We start from the raw sequence: 26,156 nt of genomic DNA on the forward strand, positions 1-26,156 counted from the left end.
ATATTCAACAGAACCAAGCAGGTGAAAGATAGAGCACAACACACTGTTACAACAACAACTTCACCGATTTGAGAGGTTGGTAACCGAAAAAAGTAACTGCAGCCATTAAAGTAATTGAAACAAGTAAAAGGCATTAAGTTCGGCCGGGCCGAACTTTGGATACCCATCACCTCGGGTATATATGTAAACTCCATTTCGTCACACTCCAGTGAAAATTGGATAACTTAAAAACCGAAATTTGGCACGGACATTAAGTGGTATAATATAAATGCCTCGAATCAATTTTGTAGAACAAAATATTGGTCTTTTTGGCAGATATATCCAATAATAAACCGATCTAAACAATATTAAGTTTGGATATCGTTAGGCTCAAAAAATCTCACTGTTTCAAATTTCAGCGAAATCAGGCAATAAATAAAACTTGTAGGGGCTTCAGTCCCTTTATCGGGAAATCGGTCCATATGGCAGCTATATCTAAATATTGACCGATCTAATCCATGTTCAGTTCAGATGTCGGGAGACTTAAAATAACCCACAGTTGGAAATTTCAGCGAAATCGGGTAATAAATAAAGCTTTTCTGGCCTTCAAACCCTTTATCGGAAAATCGGTCTGTATCGCAGCTATATCTGAATTAGTCCGATTTGGTCCGTTCAAGAACTTTACCAACGCGCATCGAAAAGACGTATCTGTGCCAAATTTCAACTTAATATCTCAATTTTTGAAGGCTGTAGAGTGATTACAACAGACGGAAGGACAGATGAATAGACGGACATCGTTAAATCGTCTTAGAATTTTACGACGATCCGAAATTTATATACTTTGTAAGGTCGGAAATTGATATCTCGATGTGTTGCAAACGGAGTGACGGTGGTGGGTATAAATATTTTGTTGTTGGGTATAATTTTATTCTACATACCAAACGTCTGTCAAACCAGAAAAATAGGCTTCTGGGAACCAAACATGGATGATCCTGAGACCATTTTACATGGGGGCTATATCAGGTTATAGACGGGTCTGGACCATATTTGGCACAGTTGTTGGAAGTCATAACAGAAAATCGCATGCCAAATCGTCCCGCTTGTAAGGACTCAGGAAATCAAATCGGAAGATCGGTTTATATGGGAGCTATGTCATGTGAGAGACCGATATGGATATGAACATACTACATGAAAAATTTCAGCCAAATCCGACAAAAATTGCGCCTTGTAAGGGCTTAAGGAGTCAAATTGGGAGATCAGCTTATGTGGAAGACTAGCTGAACCGGGCCCGCTCCGCTGCGCCTTCTTTTACTTTATATGGAACAAAATTATCCGTTAAATATTAATTTTCACAAAAAAGAGCTTTTAGTGAAATGATATGTTACGGAAAAAGGATATGCATGTCGCTTGACTAACAATATATCAACTTATGTGCTTTTATCTGAATTCCATATTACCTTTATTTTAACACGAATTCGCTCGGAGGGTTTAATGCCATTCTAAAAAAGCCTTAATTCCCCCCCAATATTCTCATGATGTCGATTTAGGAGTGTTTACGGCGGTGAGGTGTTCCCCTAGACACTTAAACCTGAAAAAAATATCAGCATCCTGCTCTTGTCTTAAATAACATTTATTTAAAACCAACTTTTCATTGGTTTAAGTAGAGTATATAGGATTAGGTATCTCCCAAACACTTGGCCCCTAAATTGGTCAATCAAAATGTTTTCCAATCTCAAATACCTTTCATTTGAGCCTCATAATGGCATGGTCGGCAAATTTTTACCCTTTGGGGGGTTTTGGGGAAAGAGCGGTGCCCCAGATATATGGTGTCACAGTTAGATTTTCGTATTCAACTCCCAAATACCTTTATTTTAGCCCCATATTGCGATGATGCGTAAATAATTCCAGTTTGTAATCTATTTTGGGAAAGGGGTAGACCCCAAAAAATTGGTCCCGAAAGTGGGTATCAATTTCATATGAGCCCCACATTGACATCGTAGGTAAATCTGTCCGATTTAGGAGTGTTTTGGGGAGTGGAGTGGTCCCCCAAACACTAAGCCCTGAAAAAATATCAGCTACGTGCTCTATTCTCATGTATCTATATATGATTTATTTGAACCCCATATTGGCATTGGCCTCGAAATTAGATATCAAATTAGTTTTCTAATCTCAAATACGTTTCATTTAAGCACCTTATTCCAAAAATCAGCAAATATGTCCGGTTTGGAGTCTGGGCCAAAAAACTACCAATATCGAGCTCTACTATCATGAAGACTCAAATTGTCTTAGCGAGCAACTACGTCCTATATGGGGTTTTTTATGGTGTTGGGACGTCCCTTAGATAATTGGTCCCGAATGTTGATATCAGATTCGTGGTCTACTCCCAAATACCTTTCATTTGAGCTCCATATTTCCATAGTCGGCAAACATGATCGGTTTGGGGGATGGGGCGGCCAGTGACTCAGTGACTCGGTCTTGAAAATATATATCAGATTCGTGTCCTACTCTAAAATACCTCTTATTTAAGCCCCATATTGCAATGGTCAGCAAGTACTTCCTATTTGGGTGGTGTTATGGGGGTGTGGTGGCGCCATAAAAACTTTTTCCGGAATATTGATATCAGATTAGTGCTTAACTCCCAAAGACGTTTCATTTGAGCCCCATATTGCTAAGGTCGTAAACTTGTCCTCTTTGGGGCATGTTTCTGAGGAGGGGCGGTCCCCCGAACAATCGGTCCCATATTTGGATATCAGATTCGTATTTTACTCTCAAATAGCTTTTTTTTAAGCCCCATATTGCTATGGTCAGTATATAAGTCATGTTTGGGGGGTGTTTTGGGGAAGGGGTGGACCCCCAGAAACTTGGTCCAACATTTGGATATCAAATTCGTATTCTACTCGTAAACACCTTTCATTTGAGTCCCACATTGCCATGGTCGGTAAATATGTCCAATTTAGCGGTGTTTGGGGGTTGGATTGGTCCCCTAAATACTTGGTTCGACAATTGGATATCAGATACGTTTTCTAATCTTAATTACCTTTCATTTGAGTCCCATATTGTCGTGATTGGTTTGTACATATATTTTGAAGGTTTTGGAGGTGGGGCGGCCCCCAGGTACCCCATCCTAAATTTGGATACCAAAATTTTGTTTTAAGGTTACTACAAGAGAGCACACAAAAGTTCGCTTAAATCGTACCACCCATCTCCGAGATCTGGCGTATCTGAAAATTAGGGTAATGGGAAGGGTCCGCCCTCCTTCAGATATCAAAAAATGGAGTACCCTATATTCACCACGGGATCATTATGCACCATCTGTGAAAATTTCAAGAAAACAGGTTCAGCCGTTATTGAGTCGATAAGGAACACACAAACAAACAAACAAGCAAGCAAACAAACAAACAAACACAAATTGATTTTTATATATCAGAAGAAGATATATCAGGTAATAGACCGATTCGGACCGTACTTGTCGTAATTATTGGAATTCATAACGGAACACTACATGCAAAATTTTTATCAAATTGGACAAAAATTGCGGCTTGTAAGGAGTCCAGAAGTCAAATCGGGAGATCGGTTTATATGGAAGCTATATCTAAATCTGAACCGATATGGCCCATTGGCAATCCCCAACGACCTACGTCGATATTAAGTATCTGTGCAAAATTTTAAGCGGCTAGCTTTATTCGTTCGCCCGCTATCGTGATTTTGACATACGGACAAACGAACATGGCTAGATCGACTCATAACGTCGAGACGATCAAGAATATATATACTTTAAGGGGTCTTAGAGGAATATTTCGAAATGTTACAAACGGAATGACTAGATTAGTATGCCCCCATCCTATGGTGGAGGGTATAATAATATGGATGGTAGCAACTCCAATAACGTCTTTACACCCGAGCAGATAAAAAGAAATGAAGAAAGTTATGGTTCCCAATCGAAACGAAGGACACCAGTTTTGAAATAAAGCAAAGAGTAATATTGGCAAACAGATGCTACTCTGGATTAAGCAAGTAGTTTATAAACAAGGCCACCTCTCGATTTCCATTCTGTCAAAATGCGTATAAAACACAAGATGTACGAATTTCAAACAAAATCCTATTTGGTAATCACGAACTTTTTTATACCCACCACCGAAGGATGGGGGTATATTCATTTTGTCATTCCGTTTGCAACACATCGAAATATCCATTTCCGACCGTATAAAGTATATATATTCTTGATCGGCGTAAAAATCTAGGACGATCTAGACATGCCGGTCCGTCTGTCTGTTGAAATCACGCTACAGTCAAAATAGAGATATTGAGCTGAAATTTTGCACAGATTGTTTTTTTGTCCATAAGCTGGTTAAGTTCGAAGATGGGCTATATCGGACTATATCTTGATATAGCCCCCATATAGACCGATCCGCCGATTTAGGGTCTTAGCCCCATAAAAGCCATATTTATTATCCGACTTTGATGAAATTCGAGACAGTGAATTGTGTTAGGCCCATCGACATCGTTCGTCAATTTGGCCCAGGTCGGTCCAGATTTGGATATAGCTGCCATATAGACCGATCCTCCGATTTAGGGTCTTAAGCCCATAAAAGCCACATTTATTATCCGATTTTGCTGAAGTTTGGGACAGTGAGTTGTCTTAGGCCCTTTGAAATCTGTCTTCAATTTGGCCCAGATCGGTTCAGATTTGGATATAGCTGCCATATAGACCGATTTCCTGATTTAAGGTTTTGGGCCCATAAAATGCTCATTCATTTTCCGATGTCGCCGAAAATCGGGACAGTGAGTTAAATTAAGCCCCTAGACATACTTTGGCAATATCGCACAGATCGGTTCAGATTTGGATATAGCTGCCATATAGACCGATATCTAGGTTTTAAGGTTTTGGGGCCATAAAAGACGCATTTATTGTATGATGTCGCTGAAATTTGAGACAGTGAGTTTAGTTAGGCTCTTCGACGTCCTTCTTCAATTTTGCCCAGATCGGTCTAGATTTGAATATAGCTGCCATATAGACCGATCTCTCGATTTTGGGCCCATAAAAGAGGCATTTATTGTCCGATTTCGCCGAAATTTGGGACAGTGCTTTGTGTTAGGCTCTTCGACATGTATATGCAACTTGGCCCAAATCGGTCCAGATTTGGATATAGCTGCCATGTAGACCGATATGTCGATTTAAAGTCTTGGCCCCATAAAATTCGCATTTATAATCCGATATCACTGAAATTTGACAAAGTCTTATGTTAGGCTTTTCGACATCCGTGTCGTATATGGTTCAGATCGGTTTATTTTTAGATATATCTACTGTACTTATTAGTATTTGGTTCAAATCGGAACATATTTTAATATAACTGCTATGGGACATAAGTTATGAATTTTTCACCGAATTTTGATGAAAGGAAGTTTACATATATACCCGAGGTGGTGGGTATCCAAAGTTCGGCCCGGCCGAACTTAACGCCTTTTTACTTGTTTTTGGTTGATTCAGTCCTTTGATGGAATTTAAAAATGTTTGCGGCTCCATTCTTTTTTTTTAACTGGCATGAAGAAAGGTTAAAATTTCATTGTACTTTCAATAAATTGAATACATTATACGCTTATAAATGAAGTTTCCGCAAGGCTACAAAGTGAAGCGCGTACCAGAGAACTTACCGCATTTTTCCCACCAACAAAATATTTCGCCATCCATGCACAAGCAAACCTCACAGCTGTCGTGGCGTGGAACCTGCAAAAATAAAAATGAAATCTGAGCATTGTGGTTTATTTAGCAGAGAAGAAATTTCACTGTAAATGTTACATTGGATATTAAAGGCTAAAGAGAAAGCAACAAACGAAGGACATTTGTAATTTAATGGAAGCTCCCCACTATGAATGTTTGAACATCTCACAAAAAGAACTCGAATTCGATGTGGGGCAGCAGGTGGTAGCAATCGAGGGAAACGCACAGCTACAGCAGTCAGCCGCACAAGAAATAGTATTGATGATAAAAGTAATGGAAACGGGAATGGAAATGGAAATGGCAATTACAATAATCAGTAAGTCTGAAAAATTACGATAACACAAAATATGATTTATACAAAGTTAATTTTGTCATTTTTGTAATCCTTGAACTGGAAGGCATTATGACAGTGAATGAAAATTGCATACAGTGGACTTGTTTGGTCCAAATGTGTACTGTCTTCAGTGTAAATGAAAATCTTAGTCCTTTGAATATTTGTATACCCTCCACAACAGGATGGTGGTGGACCAATTCTCGAAATATTGGTCTGAGACCCCATAACGTATATATTCTTGATCGTTGTGACATTTTATGCCGATCTAGCCATGTCCGTCCGTCCGTCTGCCCGTCTGTCCGTCAGTCCGTCCGTCCGTCCGTCTGCCCGTCCGTCAGTCCGTCTGTCCGTCCGTCCGTCCGTCCGTCTGTCTGTATGTCCGTCTGTCCATTTGTCCGTATGTCCGTCTGTCCGTATGTCCGTCTGTCCGTCCGTCCGTCAGTCTGTGCGACGCTTAAAATTTTGCACAAATACTTCTTATTAGTGTAGGTCGGTTGGGATTGTAAATGGGCCATATCGGTCCATGTTTTGATATAGCTGCCATATAAACCGATCTTGGGTCTTGACTTCTTGAGCCTCTAGAGGGCGCAATTCTTATCCGATTGGAATGAAATTTTGCACGACGTGTTTTCTTATGATATCCAACAACTGTGCTGAGTATGGTTCAAATCGGTTTATAACCTGATACACCTGTTATATAAACCGATCTTGGATCTTGACTACTTGAGCCTCTAGAGGGGGCAATTCTTATTCGATTGGAATGAAATTTTGCACGACGTGTTTTCTTAAGATATCCAACAACTGTGCTGAGTATGGTTCACATCGGTCCATAGCCTCATACAGCTGTCATATAAACCGATCATGAGTCTTGACTACTTGAGCTTCTAGAGGGCGCAATTCTCATCCGATTGGAATGAAATTTTGCACGACGTGTTTTGCTATGACTTCCAATAACTGTGCTAAGTTAGGTTTAAATCAGTTAATAACCTGACATAGCTGCCATATTAACCGATCATGAATCTTGACTACTTGAGCCTCTAGAGGACGCAATTCTTATCCGATTGGAATGAAATTTCGCGCGAAGTATTTTGTTATGACATCCAATAACAGTGCCAAGTATGGTTCAAATCGGTCCATAACCTCATATAGCTGTCATATAAACCGCTCTGGGGTCTTGACTTCTTGAGCTTCTAGAGGGCGCAATTGTACGACGGATCCTTTCATGACCATCAACATACGTGTTTATTATCGTCTGAATCGGTCTATAGCCTCATACAGCTCCCATATAAATCGATCTCTCTATTTTACTTTTGAGCCCCCAAAGGGCGCATTTTTTTTTCTGTCAGCCAACATGCAAGGGATGTCCCCTATGAATGCAGTGCATTGCGTTGGCGAGAGGAAATTAGGAATTGGAGGGGGGGAAAAGGATGTAGTGCTTATTGACAATTGTCTTAAATCTTTGGATGTCAAAGTGGGTGGGAAAAACATTAGCCGGAAGTCGATTCGACATACGAACGGTTCGGGCGAAATAAGAATTCTCTCTATAATGCATTGTGCGGTCCGCTGGCCAATCAATTACAAACGGATGTGAGTTCCTGGAGTGTCTAGTATCCCTGACATACATCCTTACATCAGGAATAAGAAGATGAATATCAGACGAACACACACCATGAAAGTACAGATAGAACAGGGCCAAACAACCCACATTGCGACGATGATGAAGGGAGGCAATAGAGTTGAATGCCCCACTGTCCCCAATCAACGCCATCGCTCATCTCTGAACACGGTCCAGTGGCTACAGTAATGATTTTGAAGCTCCAGCCCATACATGTCAAGAAGATCGGACGGAGTGAAGTAATTCTTACACCGTTTAAGAAAGCCTAAACACTTGAATACTTCTTTCGACACTTCGAATATATGTTTAGCCCAACGGACATCATTTTTATTTTCATGCCAAGAACTTCAAGAGCTTCTGATTGCTCAACATCTGCACCGTTGATAGACAAAGATGATCGTAATGGGTCAGCGAATCGTTTGTGTGAAAACAAGCAGCACTGAGACTGCCGTGCATTAAAATCTACTCGATTCTATCGACCCCACTCAGAAATGGCCAGCAAATTCTGGCAGAGAATAACGTCCATAACCCACCTCTTGTCCTCAATCTCTCGAAGTCTTGGCCTATGGTCGAATGAGTACGAATGACAGAGATTACTGTTATCCGCAAATGAGTAGATCGGTAGATTCGATGTCTGACCCAACAGATCGTTGATAAAAATTAGAAAAAGAGAAGGAGAAAGGTTACACCTGCGGTCAATTTATGCTCATTGGATGAGAAACCATCTATAACGACACGAATAGTGAGATCCCTGAGAAAGTTCGAAATAAATCGAACGCACCATTACCGAATTAAGGAACAGGGTATACTTCTCGCATATCAATGAGTGCAGTCCGATTAAAGTTTCAGCTCAATGATATGGGCCTCCTTTTTTACGCCAGTTCGAACGACATGCAGCATATCGAAACCACTTGGTTGAGAAATTTTAACATGGCAGGGTACCTCACAAATGTAGCCAGCATTAGTAAGGGGATAACCACCGCAGAAAAATGTTTTGATGTTCACGCCGGAAGATACTATGCCATGTACAAACTTCTCTCCAAAGAGGTGTCGCACTGCGGCGCCGCGTTCGGACTCGGCTATAAGAAGGAGGCCCCTTTTCATTGAGCTTAAACTTGAATCGGACTGCAACTCATTGATATGCGAATAGTTTGCCTCTGTTCCTTAGTGTAATCCTTATAGGCAAAATTTGTTGCTTATATTGAGTGTAAGAATTAATGTTTTTTGAGCTTTTGAAATTTTCTTGTTTCACAGTTAGGTATATGTGTCGCATTGCATGAGCATTGGCAATGCTATATCTGCCACCTAAATGACCTCATGCCAAATTTCATTTTCAAAGACAATGAAAACTCAGGTGTTCTCTGCAAAATTCTTCCGAAGGTTTCATTTTCGTATTTGTCAGGATTTATGACAATATGACATTAATTTACGACTTACAAATGAAATTGATTCAATTAATTTGAGAAAAGGCGGTTAATCCTGTCAGCTAAATGGCAGCCCTTACATTTGCGACTTGCTTTTGTTATAAGCAATAATTGTTGCATCTTTTAGATTATTAAGGAATTATGGTGTCAAAGTGAGAATTTATCATTTGGATATTTTATAAGCATTTGTTAAAACAAAAAGAAGTAAGGAAAGGCAAAAGTCGGGCGGTGCCGACCATATAACACCCCACACCAGCCCTATTAGTGGAAATTGCTAGCTACATCTTATTCGAAATCGAATTTAGTGGACTTCGGAAGAGCTTTTCAGATGGGTTCTAAAACCATCCGCAACAAATTTCGAGCAAATAAGTTCAAAGTTATAATAACTACTGCTCTATGAAGTTCATCAGTATTGTCGATAGTCACGAAAAATCAGTCCTGCCAAATTTTGAGTGGATCGGTTAACAAATGAGGATGTTATTGCAATATAAGTCCAAATCGGACGAACATTTATATGGGAGCTATATGTAAAACTGTACCGAATTTCTCCAATTTCAATAGGCATTGTTTCCAGGCGGAAAACATGCCTGTACCAAATTTGAACACGATCGGACAACAATTGTCACCTGTACTTTGGACACAAATTAGCAAAACAAGCAATTCTTACCCTATACACATGCAAGGAAGCTATTAGCGAAAGTTGGGGGGTTTAAACCACATGTCATGCACTGTTTATATACTGCAGTTGTTAGACCTATAATGCTAAATGGTGTTGTGGTCTGGTGGACGGCACTTCAAAAGTCCGCCTACTCTTCAATACTCCACCAGATCCAAAGGATGGCTTGTTTGTGCATCACAGCTGTGCTGAAGACGACACCATCTGATGCACTGAATTTAATGCTACATCTTATGCCTCCGGAAATTGTGGCTAGACAAATTGCAGCGACAACTGCAACTTTCTCATTGGCCATGTGGTTGTTATGGATACTGTGTCATCCTTGATACAATATTCGATGTTCCAGGCAGTGTGGATTACACCCTACCTGAGCCGCTTTTTGATAAAAGTACTGCACCGATAGAACCCATTGAAACTAGAATATCCCTAGTAATAGAAGTTAACTAGACTTCCATATGGATGGTTCCAAACTAGACGAGCAGGTGGGCTTTTGGCAATATCGAGAGGATTACCTGACCACTGTGTAGCAAGCAGAGATCTTGGCAGTTAAAGAAGTGGTGGAATGGCTATAAATATCGCTTAAATATCTTTTTAGGAAGCCAGTCAGTCATTAAATACCTAGAGAATGTATTTCTGAGCACAGAAATCGCCCTCGACTGTAGCAGATCTCTCAACGAGATGGCTGTACAGTTTAAAATTCACCTGTTCTGGGTGCCAGGCCACAGAGAGATCCCATGGAATTGTTGAGCGGACGAGCATGCGAAACTAGGAACTATCTAAAACATTCCAGGGGTACTGGAATCTGTTGGTATGCCTTTAGCGACATGTAAGCTAAGTCTTCAGGATCTGGGCCGAGGGGCAAAGAATGATAGATGGTCACAAAGAGGTGGCTGTTAGCTTTCTAAAACTATGTGGCCTAATCTAGACTTAAAGAGGTCTACCGCCTTGCTGTCACTGGCTTGAACAGACGTCGCAGTCTTTGCGTCCGTCGTGAGAGGTCACTGTCTGATCGGAAAACATGCTGACAGACTTAGGGTTGCAGTAACGACTTTTGCAGAAGATGTGAGGACATCCAAGAAGAAAAGATTATGGAGCAGACGGACAGGCAGACGAACATAGCTGAATCGAATCAGAAAGTGATTCTGAGCCAATCAGAATACTTATCAATGGGTCTAGCTCTTAATGTTTTTGTAGCCACATTTGCATGTGGAGGTGGCGATCTTCGTCAAGCTCCTTGTAGGTGAGCAAGCTCGTTCTGGTCCAAGTGGACCGATCACCGCGGAATAAGGGTGGCCATTGGTTAGTTAAAGGCGCCAATAACTGGCCTTGTCATACCGAGAATCATATCCGCTCAGTAAATGTGCAGGATCCGGTGCCGTCCGGCCTCTCACTGAGACTCTCTGCTCGATACCGCTGATTGTCCGCTATTGCCGTATGGAGCATTTCACTAGCCGCAACCTGTGGGCTCGGTAGCTCTCAGCTAAGCTTCTTGTGCCAGCAATGAAAACCATACAGATCGGACCTCAATGTTCCAGCCCGTTTGGTGCTCACAGTAACCCCGCGGCGGGGGGTCTGGGTTTTAAAAACAAAAGAAGCTAAGTTTTAATACCTAGTACCACAGTAGTGGTATGGTGATATAAGAAAAGAATGAAAATGATATAAGAAAAGAATTGCTCTGATATTAGAGCGATATAAAGATATGATCCGGTTTGGACCAAAATTAAATTATATGTTGGAGACCTGTGTAAAATGTCAGCCAATTCGAATAAGAATGCGCCTTTTGGGGGCTCAAGAAGTAAAATAGAGAGATCGATTTATATGGGAGCTGTATCGGGCTATAGACCGATTCAGACCATAATAAACACGTATTTTGATGATCAAGAGAGGATCCGTCGTACAAAATTTCAGGCAAATCGGATAATAATTGCGACCTCTAGAGGCTCAAGAAGTCAAGATCCCAGATCGGTTTATATGGCAGCTATATCAGGTTATGGACCGATTTGAACCATACTTGGCACAGTTGTTGGATATCATAACAAAAATGGTGCAAAATTTTATTCAAATCGGATAAGAATTGCGCCCTCTAGAGGCTCAAGAAATCAAGACCCAAGATCGGTTTATATGTCAGCTATATCAAAACATGGACCGATATGGCCCATTTACAATACCAACCAACTTACACTAATAAAAAGAATTTGTGCAAAATTTCAAGCGGCTGGCTTTACTCCTTCGGAAGTTAGCGTGATTCCGACAGACATACGGAAGGACGGACGGACATGGCTAGATCGACATAAAATGTCGCGACGATCAATAATGTATATACTTTATGGGGTCTCAGACGAATATTTCGAGTAGTTATAAACAGAATGACGCAATTAGTATACCCCCCATCCTATGGTGGAGGGTATAAAAATAAATGCTGCCCGAATTTCTTAACTAAAACGCTCAAATTACCTATTTCGGACAAAGAATTTCAAAGAGTTATCTCTACTCGTTCTCAAATGTTAAAATTTTTAATTAGTTTTTGTTTTCAATTCCATCTCACAGTTCGATAGCCTACGATTGAGGAGATAAGAACTGCTCACAAAAAATTAATTTTTAAATTTGCTTTGAGTCTTGGAAAAAATGCTGGCATAAATGCATTAAATCTGGGTGTTTGCTTTGAAAGAACATCTTCAGGGCAGTTAACTGGCCATCAGGAAAAGAACAACCAGGACAGTAAGGTCACAAAAAGTCTTGGAGTGTAAGAAAGACATTATCGTCTTCTCCGAGAATGGCACAATCCGTTTGGGTGCCGGGTCATAGCAGAATAAGGGGGAATGAAAGAGCAGACGACTTGGCAGTGAAGGCCAGAGGACTATCGTCAATAAATTTGGTTAACCTGAATCCTTTTTGACCGAGCTACGGGCTACGAAAGCGCAATTTAACCTTGTGGAACAGCAATAAAAACGAAAATTAAAATTTAAAGCAGATCTTGGTTAGATTAGGTTAGCAAGTGGCAGTCTGCCATCGGACTCACTTAGACGTTTTCGTCCATTATGGTACTAGGGAAACAGAAGAAGGAAGATGTGTTCTAGCTCCTACCATTGAACCATCCAGTTCCAGATTTAAAAAGCCCAATAACTTGCGAATGCTCACATCCGCTTAATCAGACAGGTTTTCAAAGAAATGAGAACCTAAAGTGGAACTCCTTCTAACTGCTAGTGCGGGACACACACACAGAAGGTGTTCTATAGTCACTTCTTCCTCGATGTTCCTACAGCTTCTGCAAAATTCGTTGCTGGTAACCTTCAGTCTGTCAGCATGTATTCCGATTAGACAGTGACCTGTCATGACGGACACAACGACCGAGACGTCTGTTCTAGCCTATGACAGCAAAGCAGTAGACCTCTTCAAGTCTAGATGAGGCCATATAGTTTTGGAATGCTCACAGCCCACTCTTTGTGACCATCTATCATTCGTTGTGCTTCGGGCCTGGTCCTGAAAACTTAGCTTACATGTCGCTAGAGGCATACCCACAGATTCCAGTGTCCCTGGAGTCTCGCAAGCTCATCCGCTTTACAATTCCCTGGGATATCTCTGTGATCCGGTACAAAGAACAGGGGAATTTTGAACTGTTCAGCCATCTCGTTGAGAGATTTGCGACACTCGAGGGCGGTTATTCTGTTCAGAAATACGTTCTCCAGGGATTAAAAAGGGCCAATCGTAGGAATGACATTATATCTAAGGCATTTCACCATATCATTAATCCTAAAGATCTTCGGTTAATATACACTACAGTGGTCGCGCAACCTTTTTGATATGACCAGTTCTAGATCTTTAGAGTTCACCCCAAGCCCACCTGGTCGTTTAATTTGGAACCATTCGTATAGAAGTCTATGTAACTTCTGTTACCAGGGATTTCGTAGTTCCAATCGGTTCTATCAAGAAATGTAGTACAGTACTTTTTATCAAAAAGCGGCTCAGGTGGGGTGTAATCCACACTGCCTGGAACATCGGATATTGTATCAAGGATAACACGGTGTCCGTAGCCGCCACATGACCAATGGGAAAGCTCCCTTAACCTAACGGCAGTGGTCGCTGCAATTTGGGTAGCCACAATGTCCAGAGGCGTAAGATGTAGCATTAAATCAGTGCATCAGATGTTGTAGTCCTCAGTGCGGTTATGATGCAAAATCCTTTGGATCCGGTTAAGTATTGTGCAGTAGGTGAATTATTGAAGCGCCGTCCGCCAAACCACAAACCATATAGCATTATAGTTCTGACAACTGCAGTATATACCCAATGCATGATACGCGGTCTAAACCCCCAACTTTTGCCAATGGTTCTCTTGCAGGTGTATATGGCAAAAGTGACCTTTCTTACCCTTATCAAAATGTTGGATTTGAAGTTCAATTTCCTGTCCAGCAAAACACCCAGGTATTTTGCGCTTTCTGTAAATGGAACATTCTCTCCAACCAAGGAGACAGGTTCCACTGTAGGCAGCCTGCTGAAAAGAACTTATTCTGTCTTGCATGGATTTATGCCCAGACCACTTTCGGTAGCCCCCTTTGCAGTTGCACGTAGAGCTTCCTGAAGTATATCTCTTATAGTGGTGGGAAACTTTCCACTAAGCGCAATTGCCACGTCATCAGCATACGCGACCACTTTTACGCGTTTTCCTTCCAGAGACAATAATATTTTGTTAATGGCTATATGCCAAAGTAGAGGGGACAGTACACCTCCTTGAGGTGTTCCTCTGCTGACCCATCTTTTTTTTTTTTTGATCCACAGATTCCAAGCCTGCCGTAATGCATATTTTAGTAAATAAGTTTTAATAAACTTTCTTACGGTAGAGTTGATACCTAGAAACTCCAACTCCTACATGATTGACGTCGGTTTTACATTATTGAAAGAACTTTCAAAGTCAAGAAATGCTACCATTGTATGTTCCTTGATAGCGAGAGAACCCACTATGTGACGAGATGTTTCAGTGGATCTGTCTTTACTATGTGCATGCTGCTGCTGCGACAGGCTATCTTCAGGGATCTTTGCCCTAAGATATGTTTCTATCAACCTCTCAAGAGTTTTCGGCATAAAAGATGACAGACTAATAGGACGAAAATCTTTCGCCTTCGAGTGGTAAGGTTTTCCTGCTTTCGGAATGAAAATGACCTTCGTGTCCCTTCATCCCACATGTTATATGGCATTCTGATACAAGCAGAGTATATCTCCCTAAGCCAGGGAATCAGTCTATCAGACACAGCTTGTAATTCAACCGGTGATACATCATCAGGGCCTGACGACTTAAAGGAATCGAAACTTCTTATCGCCCAAAGGATTTTCGGCCCAGACATAATTTCCCTAGTAGCCTCTGGCGAGTGCATATCAGTGACAACCTCTTCAGGCGCCACGTTGTCCATTGGATAATTTCTCGGGAAATGTGTATCAACGAGTACTATTATGGTGGGGTATATCCAGAAGTCAGAGAATGTATGGACAATGTCTAGTGAGGAAAGACTAGATCCTCACTAGACATTGTCCATACATTCTCTGACTTCTGAATATACCCCACCATAGAAGGGCAGAATCTTCCTTAGCCTGGAGGCCTCAGGTGTATCCTCCACGGAGCTGCAGAATTCTACCCAGAATTTGATGTGAGCCTTTCTCAGCTCGCCCTTAAATTTTCTTAGCTCAGCCTTATAAATGTCCCAATTGTGTGGTGCTCTTGTGGCTTTTGCTCTGTTGAAGAGTTTTCTGCAGTCCTTCCTTTCACCAACCAGCTCTGGGGTCCACCATGACGGTCGCTGTTTGCCCCTTGGCTTGGCACTAGGCTATGCTGATACAAGCGAGTCATTCAAGGCCTTCGTGATCCGCTTGACCACTATGTGTATCTCCTCAGTAGTTTTCACTTCCTTTTTCGGGTTTAAAAGGGATAGACGTGCAGAATTTGTGCCGAAATTTATTCCAATTCGCCTTTTTTCTGTTTAGCCGAGGGACCACTACCTCAGTATTTTCTCCAAGGCTAAAACTAATATAACGGTGATCAGAGAAGCTGCGGTCATCCCACACTTCTCAGTCGCATATTCTTCCACTTACATCTTCCGATGCAAAGGTAATACCTAGTACCTCCTGCCTGTTCCTGGTAATAAAGGTCTGTTTATCCCCTTTATTACAAATCGCCAGATTGCAGCATATAATATATTACAAGTATCTCACCCCTTTCGTTGACATCCGAACTTCCCCATATCTGGTGATGTGCATTAGCATCACTTCCTACAATGAGGCTTTTCTTCCCTACAGAAGCAGATTCAACCAGCGACTTAAGGTTTGAAGGCGGCATCTCTGAATCTTGTGCCATATATAGGGAAGCCAGCCAGTAATGGGGCTTGTTTATTTCAAGGCTGGCTACTACTAAATGTTCAGTGCTTAGCGACAGAAGAAGAAAAACATTTAGACTACCCTTTACAAGAATACAGGCTCCGTGTCTCCCATTCTCTGTACCCTTGAGAAGTTTAAATCCAGGAATTCCTAGTCCACGTACCATTCCTACACACACCCTTGATTCCTGGATAAGAACCACGTCAAATCCCCCCAGCCATCAGAAGGAACTTTAGTACCACCGAATTGGCCTTTCAATGGTGGAGATTTATCTGAAGAAACCGGACTATAGTCAGAATTCAGAACTTCCACCACTGTTGTGTTAGCCTCGTCTTCTGACTCCACCAGGAGTTCGTCCTCACAAGATTCGTTAGACTTTATCATGATGAGCTTCCGTACGCATCCAGGGGCAGGTGAGAAAGCTGTGGAACCACTCTTTCTTAGGACACTGGCCACTTGCGGTATGGACGATTTATCCTTACATTCTTCACTAACTGCTGCTATCGAAGTACTTTCTGATCTTGATTGGTTTATATATATAAACGCTTGAGGCGTTTATGTTGTGGTTTCCAACAACAGCGCTAAGTATTTTTAAAATCGGTCAATAACCTGATACAACTGTCATATAAATCGTTCTGGGGTCTTGACTTCTTGAGCCTCTTGAGGACGTAAATATCTTCTGATCTGGCTGAAATTTTGCCTGAATTGTTTCGTTATGACTTCCAACAACTGTCTAAAGTTTGGTCTTGAGCCACTAGAAGGCCCAACTCTTATCCGGTTTGGCTAAATTTTGTACAACGGCTTCTGCCATGACCTTCAACATATATGGTCTGAATCGGCGTATAACCTGATAAAGCTCCCATATAAAACGATCTCACTATTTTACTTCTTGAGCCCCTAAAGGACGCAATTCTTATTCGAATTGGCTGAAACCTGGGCACACGGAGTAACAGCGAAAGCCATTGCCGTTGTCTTAGCGTTCGAAGCCATCAATACAACTTCTAACAGATGGACAAAATCATGTGTAGTACGGAAGAAGTGTAATTTGTCACAAAAAGAATGTCTGTCATTACACAAAAATACATGCATTGGGAAAAGTACAGCTAATGGACAGAGTTGTCGAGTGTGGTAATTGTATCATAGATGCATTTTCGCTATCAAATACAACATACCAACGCATAGCCCTTGAAGCCATCCCACCTAATATGATTGAAAAGTCTTCCAACGAAAGACGAAACGCGTCCCATAGTGGTTGGTGTATGTTGCTATCTTTGGCTTTCCTTTTCCATATGCCTCTCCGACCATTGAGCTCGTCACGAAAGAGAAACAAACAAAAATTGGCTGAAATTTTACACAATGACTTCTACAATGATCTCCAACATTCAATTCGATTATGGTTCGAATCGGACCATAACTTGGTATAGCTTAAATAGCATAACAGTTACTTTCTTTTATCCTTTGTTGGTCTAAAAAAGATACCGGGAAAAGAACTCGACAAATGCGATCGATGGTGGAGGGTATATAAGATTTGGGCCGGCCGAGCTTAGCACGCTTCTACTTGTTTAGTGCTCACATTTGAAAAATCCATTTCTATGTCAATGCATACCTTAAGACTGTTGATCTTGGCATCGAATGTTTCTTCCATTATACGCACAACCTCTTATAGGGCGGTCTCCACCGACTTTTTCTTGATATAGCAATGCTCCTTATATCTGAGCAATTCGCTAGATGTCGAAGTAGCCCGCCTCCTTTTGCAGTAATGCCGGAATTATTCCATCAGGTTCGAGTGACTTAAATGGTTGAAAGCTCCTTAAAGCTTACTCCATCGTAATGTCCGTAATGATTAGCCTTCGGTCAACCACATCTTAGATTCCAGTGTTTCCGTTAGGCCCTTTGTATCATTATTTTGCTCAATTTTGGTTCAATTTAGGGTTAAATTGACAAAAAAAATAGATATGCATCAATGCTCGCACGAATCTTTTTAGGGCCTATTGGAAAGGCTTATGGTTTTTTAATGACAAACCCTATGGATTATGCATACAATGCATAACTGTGTAAGATGGTGAGTCAGTTTTCTATACATACGGAAAATAATAGTAAAATGTTACTCTAAAAAGCTTTAGCTTTAACTTTTCCCACAATCGATTAATTCTTTTCAAATTGAACAAATTTTAAATAAAAACTTGCGGTATCTATGCAGTTGCATTAGATTGCATGGTTTCAACGAGCTATTATATACGAATGAGATCTCAACAGAATTTAATTACTTACAGAGCAAAGGCAACATACATTTGTTTTTCATTTCGCATAGAAGGCAACATACACAATAAAATCGATCAATGTATTTGTTTTTGTTTTTTTTTTTTAAGTTGAACATATTCCAAATTGTCTAAATACCTTTTGGCCGTGGGTGTATTTTTGGCCATTTGTGTAGCAGGATGCTGCACGTGGCAAATGGATTTCTGGCTTTTCCGTAATTGCTGGCGTTGTTTCATCTAACCAAGCGGCTGCGTTGTCCTTGTTGCCTTTGTTGGTGTAGCTGTTCGTGCTGGCATCATTTGTTTTCAATTTACTTAAAATGTCTGTGCTGCCATCAGTGCCCTCGTTGCGTTTGTTGATTGTATCTAAAACAATAGAAGCAGCACCATGAACTCGTTCCTTGTGCTCCCCATCCGTAACACCTCCATCGCCAACACCGCCGCCATCAACGAAGGTGCCATCACGTTGAGAACCCTTTTTGCTCTCAAGCGTATGCTGTTCGTCATGCTGAGGTTCTGGGGGTTTCAGCATGTGCTGCGATAGCAAACGTGTGTCATATTTTGCCTGTATTTGCTCCGTATCCAAGTCATAGAAACTTTGGTCATGATCATCGAAGTATTCATAGGGCACTAGAAAATCCAATGGACCATATGGAAGGGGAGAGAAAAACCAAAGGAGAAAACCGAAAACAGACAATTGAACAATGGCGTTAGTAAGGATTCGCATTAAATGTAACTTAAGAAAATTGTGTTGTTGTTTTTTTTTTTTTTTTTTTTTTTTTGCTGTATATTTACTACATATGTATATAAATTGTTTTTCTATATTTTAAATTTAAAATGTTTCTAAGGACGCTTGCTTTACGACACATGAGTGAACGCATACTTACCAGCTGCAACTAGCGTCGATAGTTGTGTTGAACCAAACATACAGGACACACAACATATCCATATACATATGATCCTTTGGACGTTCCACATCCTTAACTTAGTTTCAGTAACTTTGTTACTTGTTTTGATTCGCTTGAGTTGATTGTGGTCGTAGGTGATGTGGTGTGTGGTATGTTTGGTTGATATGCTTCGTCTTCCTGATGATTTGCTGCTCTTTTTGTTGAAATGCTTTCCAATTTCTCACGATACAATCATTTTTATGGCGATTTGGAGCTGAAATTAAAGTATACTAGAGCGTATGAGCAACATTCTTTTGTGTGGGTTTGCGTATCAAATACGTCATAAGCAATGGTGGCCCTGTAGAAGGTGGAATATACAAATCAAACCAGTAAAAAGGCGTTAAGTTCGGCCGGGCCGATCTTTGGAATCCCACCACCTCGGGTATATATGTAAACCACCTTTCACCAAAATCTGGTGAAAATTGCATTCCTTATATCCCATAGCAGTTATATCGAAATGTAATCCGATTTGGACCAAATACTAATAAGTGCAAGTCAACCATATACAATATGGATGTCGAAATGACAAACATAAGTCAATGAGTCAAAATTCAGTAGAATCGGATTATAAATGCTCCTTTTTGGGGCCAAGACTTTAAATAGAGATTTCGGTCTATATGGCACCTATATGCAAATCTTGATCGATCTACACCAAATTGCAGAAATATGTGGAGGGGCTTAACTTAACTCTCTGTACGACATCGGACAATAAATGCGCCTTTTATGGACCTAAGATCCTAAATCGGAGGATCGGTCTAAATGGCAGCTACATCCAAATCTGAACCGATCTGAGTGAAATTAAAGAAGGATATCGAAGGGCCTAACACAGCTCAAAGTCCCAAATTACGGCGACATGGGACAATAAATGTGGCTTTTATGGCCCCAAATACTAAAACCGAGAGATCGGTCTATATGACAGCTATATACAAATATGGACCATTCCATGCCATAATGCAGAAGTATATCAAGGGACTTAACTCATCTCACTGTCCAAAATATCGGCGACATCGGACTATAAATGCGCCTTTTATGAACCTAAGACCCTAAATCGGAGGATCGGTCTATATGGTAGCTATATCCAAATCTGAACCGATATGAGCCAAATTGAGGAAAGATGTCGAAGAGCCTAACACAACTCACTGTCCCAAATTTCGGCGACATCGGACAATAAGTGCGCCTTTTATGGACCTAAACCCAAATTTCGGCGACATCGGACAATAAGTGCGCCTTTTATGGACCTAACACCCTAAATCGGAGGATCGGTCTATATGGCAGCCGATCTGGACCAAATTGACGAAGGTTGTCCAAGGGCCCAACACAACTCACAATCCCAAATTTCAGCAAAATCGGATAATAAATGTGGCTTTTATGGGCCTAAGACCCTAAATCGGAGGATCGGTCTATATGGCAGCTATATCCAAATCTGAACCGATCTGAGCCAAATTGACGATGGATATCGAAGGGTCTAACGCAATTCACCGTCCCAAATGTCAGCAAAATCGGATAATAAATGTGGCTTTTATGGCCCTAAGACCCTAAAACTTAGGGTCGGTCTATTTGGCAGCTACATCCAAATCTGAACCGATCTGGGCCAAATTGACGAATGATGTCGAAGAGCCTAACACAATTCACTGTCTTAAATTTCAATAAAATCGGATATTAAATGTGGCTTTTATGGGCCTTAGACACCAAATCGGCAGATCGGTCTATATGGGGGCTATATCAAGATGTAGTCCGATATAGCCCATCTTCGAACTTAACCTGCTTATGAACGAAAAAAGAACCTGTGCAAAATTTCAGCTCAATATCTCTATTTTTAAAGACTGTAGTGTGATTTTAACAGACAGTCGGACGAACATGGCTAATCTTAGATTTTTTACCTGATGGATTGAATGATGGAATGAAGACTATAATGGCTAAATCATAGTTGGTTTAACCAGACATGCAGAGATGCTGTCAGATCGAAAGAGGTTGCATTCAGGAACTTGCACTTGGTTAAAAATGCCAATACTGAAGTGCTGCGCAAAACAGGCAAGATCTTCGTGTGACAATGTGCATAGGCGCGAAAAATTTCTTTACGAATAGCGTCTGCGTACTAAGGTTCTTCCTTCTACACGAGGAAGTAAAAGCTTATGGTGGTTCGTGAAAAGAGTAAAAGGTAGTTATTCATCTATTCCAACTCTTGTTCAGGACGATCAAACGTTCACTGACCCGGTTGATAAGGCTAACCTGTTGGCTGATATATTTGCAGGGAACTCTTCCCTGCCGAATAGCAATCAACCACTCCCCTCAATCGAAAATGTATCTGGCATCATGGCCCAAATATTTTTTCGAGCTCGTGGAGTTAAAAGGGTTCTTGAAAATCTAGACGTAAATAAATCCCCGGTCCCGGATGGCATATAAACACTTGTCTTACGCAATGCTCTTCGACGCTCGCTTATTCATTACGCAACCTTTTCAACATTGCCTACCGTGCGGGAGTCTTCGCGGCGCATTGGAAGGTTGCGAACAGTCAGCCAATACCCATGAAGGGTGAGGCAAACAACCCTGCGAATAATAGGCCAATTTCGATATGCTCCGCTCTCTCCAAAGTCATAGAGAGCATGGTTAATCACCATCTTGTGAGGTATTTTGAGTCTAATGGCCTTCTTAGCGATCAACAGTACGGGTTCCGCAGAAATCGCTCTACGGACGACCTCGTGGCACTTCTGTCGGAACGTTGGAGTCACTCCACCAGTTTGGTGAGAGTAAGGTTGTGGCTCTGGATATCTCCAAGGCATTTGATAGGGTCTGGCACGGTGCACTACTATCAAATTTTGTCGCATTTGGTGTCGGTAATGGCTTCATGGTGTTGGTAAGAGATCGTACTATATTCGAGTCGTTATACATGGGTTCTCTTCCAATGAGCACAAATTGACCGCAGGTGCATCCCAGGGCTCTGTTCTTTCTCCTTCTCTTTTTCTAATTTTCATCAACGATCTGTTGGGTCAGATAACGATCTGTTATCCGCAAATAAGTAGAATCCGATCTACTCATTTGCGGATAACAGCAATCTCTGTCATTCGTACTCATTCGACCATAGGCCGAGTCCTCGAGAGATTGAGGACAAGAGGCGGGTTATGGACGATACACTCTGCCAGCATTTGCTGGCCATTTCTGAGTGGGGTCGAATGAATCGAGTAGATTTTAATGCACGGAAGTCTCAGTGCTGCTTGTTGTCACACAAACGATTCGCTGACCCATTACGATCATTTTTGTCTATCAACGGTGTAGATGTTGAGCAATCAGAAGCTCTTGAAGTTCTGGGCATGAAAATACAAAGTGATGTCCGTTGGGCTAAACATGTATTCGAAGTGTCGAAAGAAGCATTCAAATGTTTAGGCTTCCTTAAACGGTGTAAGGATTACTTCACTCCGTCTGATCTTCTTAACATCTACACCACTTCATAAGGCCGAAAATGGAGTACAACTCACATGTATGGGTTGGAGCTTCAAAATCATTCCTGTAGCCACTGGACCGTGTACAGAGGAAAGCGATAGCGTTGATTGGGGACAGTGGGGTATCCAACTCTATTGCCTCCCTACATCATCGTCGCAATGTGGGTTCTTTGGCGCTATTCTATCTGTACTTTCATGGTGTGTGTTCGTCTGATATTCGTCTTCTTATTCCTGATGTAAGGATGTATGACAGGGATACTAGACACTCCAGAAATTCACATCCGTTTGTAATTGATTGGCCAGCGGACCGCACAATGCATTATAGAGAGAATTCTTATTTCGCCCGAACCGTTCGTATGTGGAATCGACTTCCGGCTAATGTTTTTTCCACCCACTTTGACATCCAAAGATTTAAGACAAATGTCAATAAGCACTACTTCCTTTTCCCCCTCTCCACTTCCTAATTTCCTCTCGCCAATGCACTGCATTCATAGGGGTCATCCCCTGCATGTTGGCTAAACAAAAAAAAAAAAAAATAAGCCACATTTATTATCCGATTTTGATGAAAATTGGGACAGTGAGTTGTGTTAGACACTTCGACATCTTTCTTTAGTTTGGCCTAGATCGGTCCAGATTTGGATATAGCCATATAGACCGATTTATCGATTTAAGGTCTTGCGCCCATAAACGGCGCATTTATTGACCGATGTTGCCGAAATTTGGGACAGTGAGTTGTGTTAGGCCCTTCGACATTCTTCTTTAATTTGGCTCAGATCGGTTCAGATTTGGATACAGCTGCTATATAGACCCATCTCTCGTTTTGGGCCTATAAAAGGCTCATTTATTGTCCAATTTTGCTTAAATTTGGGACAGTGAGTTGTGTTATGACCATCGACATCCTTCTTTGATTTGGCCTTGATCTGTCCAGATTTGAGCATAGCTGCCATATAGACCGATCCGCCGATTTAGGTCTTAAGCCCATAAAAGCCACATTTGTTATCCGATTTTGCTGAAATTAGGGACAGTGAGTTGTGTTAGGCCTTTCGACATCCTTTTTCAATTTGGCGCAGATCTGTCCAGATTTGGATATAGCTGCCATATAGACCGATCTCTCGATATATGGTTTTGGACCCATAAAAGGCCCATTTATTATCCGATGTCGCCGAAATTTGAATCAGTGAGTTGTGTTAAGCCCTTCGTCACTCTTCTTCAATTTGGCGCAGATCTGTCTAGATTTGGATATAGCTGCCATATAGATCTATCTCTCGATTTAACGTTTCGGACCCATAAAAGGCGCATTTATTCCAGATGCCGCCCAAATTTGAAATAGTAAACTGTATTAAGCCCTCCGACATTCTTCTTCAGTTTAGCTGAGATCGGTGCAGATGTGGATATAGCTGCCATATAGACCGATCTCTTGATTTAAGGTTTTGGGCCCATAAAATGCGCATTTATTCCAGATGCCGCCCAAATTCGAAATAGTAAGCTGTGTTGAGCCCTTCGACATTCTTCTTCAATTTAGCTCAGATCGGTCCAGATTTGGATATAGCTGGCATATAAACCGATCTCTCGATTAGAGCAAGACATTTTGTAGCATTTATAGGAAAAGCAATCAACATATAATTTCATATACATAGCAGATTTTCATATAAAAAATCGTAATGTAACCCAATTATTGCTATAGATTTCTTAATTGCCATCCCGAAAAAATTAATACAAGTAAAAATAAGTTACCTTTTTGCAGCCTTAATTGAGATATATGGTTTAAATTGCAATTAATTGCATGGCATCCATGCAATCGATGCCCTCGTACATGCACAAATTAAAAACATTAAAAAGTAATATTGTTAAAAAAAAAATTAATTTGATGTGGAAACAAAAAAAAATGGAACTACTCTTTGCCACTATGCAAATTATGCAATTACATTTTAAAACTCTTCTTTTTGGAAATCTACAAATTCAACGGAATAATATGGAGCATCCTTTTTATGGATGAGCATACTGCATATCACAACCAACTACCCATAGGGAGAAGTAGAATATGACTGAAATACTTACAAATGTCGCACAACATTAGTATGAGATAGACATTTGCTTGCGATTTCTTTTTAATTACATAATTTTAAATTTCAAGAAATAAGTGGTGTTGCTTTCTACACAAGAATGCAAAGATCCTTGAAAAATTTCACATTCAGCTCATAATAAATCCATCATTGTATTTCTAACCAGATGTAACCTCAATGTATAAACTTCAGATTCGACTTCTACCAGTTTCCCTTAGATATGTAAGGTAGTGTAAATGTTGATAACTTCATACTTATCCAAACTTCTAGGGGTTATAAATTTGATCTATTGAACCCATTTCGATGAATTAGGATTCTAAAGAAAGTGCTTTGCAGGTTCTAACTAGTAAAGAAGCATTAAGTTCGGCTGGGCATAACTTTGGATACCAACCACATTACGTAAAATTATTTGAAAACCAGTAAGGAAGGGCCAAAGTCGGGCGGTGCCGACTGTATAATATCCTACACCTACCCTATAAGTACAATGTGGGAGCTATATCCAATTTTGAACCAATTTTGATGGACCTCGGCGAGCAAAAGTTTCCTTGGAATATTTATTTTCGACAATTAAAGAGCTTTTAGTGAAATACCATGCTACGAAAATAGTATATCGCTTGACTAACAGTTTAACAATATAAGTGCCTTTACCTGAATCCCATATTATCTTTATTGGTCTACGAATTTAAGTTTGGATGTAAGGTGTACTCCATTCTTAAAAAAATTTATTTCAGCCCGATATTCTCATGATATCTGATTTAGGGATGTTTTCGAGGGTGACACTTGGCCCTGAAAAAATATCAGCATCGCGCTCTTGTTTGAAAAACCATTTATTTAAACCCCATATTGCCATTGGTTTAGGGGAGTTTACACAATGAGGCGTCCCTCAAACACATGGCCCCAAAATAGGTTATCAAATTCGTTTTCTAATCCCAAATACCTTTCATTTGAGCCACATATTGGCATGGTCGAAAAATTTTTACCAATTTGGGGGTGTTTTGGGGAAGGGGTGATGCCCTAAATACATGGTCCTACGTTTGGATATCAAATTCGTATTCTATTCCCAAATACCTTTATATGAGCCTCATATTGCGATGGTCAGTAAGAAATTGCTGTTTGTGGGGTGTTTTGGGAAAGGAGTAGACCTCCAGAAAATTGGTCCCGAAAATGGGTATCAATTCTTGCTCAACCCCCCAATAGCTTTCATTTAAGCCCCACATCGACATGGTCTGTAAATATGCCCGATTTAGGGATGTTTTGGGGATTGGGGTGGTCCCCCAAACACAAAGCCCGGAAAATATATCAGCAACGTGCTCTATTCTCATATATCTATATATAATTTATTTG

The 26,156-nt window shown here is 40.8% G+C and overlaps 1 protein-coding gene across 1 annotated transcript in view; it reads right to left on the bottom strand.

Annotated features, from left to right (window-relative positions):
* The window catches only part of LOC106092652 (uncharacterized), a 149,596-nt gene that overhangs the window by 74,829 nt on the left and 48,611 nt on the right, over positions 1-26,156 (bottom strand). Inside the window, exons 2-4 of the mRNA XM_059368832.1 lie at positions 19,253-19,526; positions 18,505-18,995; positions 5,632-5,704 (exon numbers count right to left, since the gene is read on the bottom strand). Coding sequence (XP_059224815.1) covers positions 5,632-5,704; positions 18,505-18,995; positions 19,253-19,343 — 655 coding nt within the window. The 5' untranslated portion in view covers positions 19,344-19,526. The remainder of the gene's footprint in view (positions 1-5,631; positions 5,705-18,504; positions 18,996-19,252; positions 19,527-26,156) is intronic.

The sequence above is a fragment of the Stomoxys calcitrans genome, chromosome 5 (assembly GCF_963082655.1).
Source record: "Stomoxys calcitrans chromosome 5, idStoCalc2.1, whole genome shotgun sequence".
NCBI lineage: Eukaryota > Metazoa > Arthropoda > Insecta > Diptera > Muscidae > Stomoxys > Stomoxys calcitrans.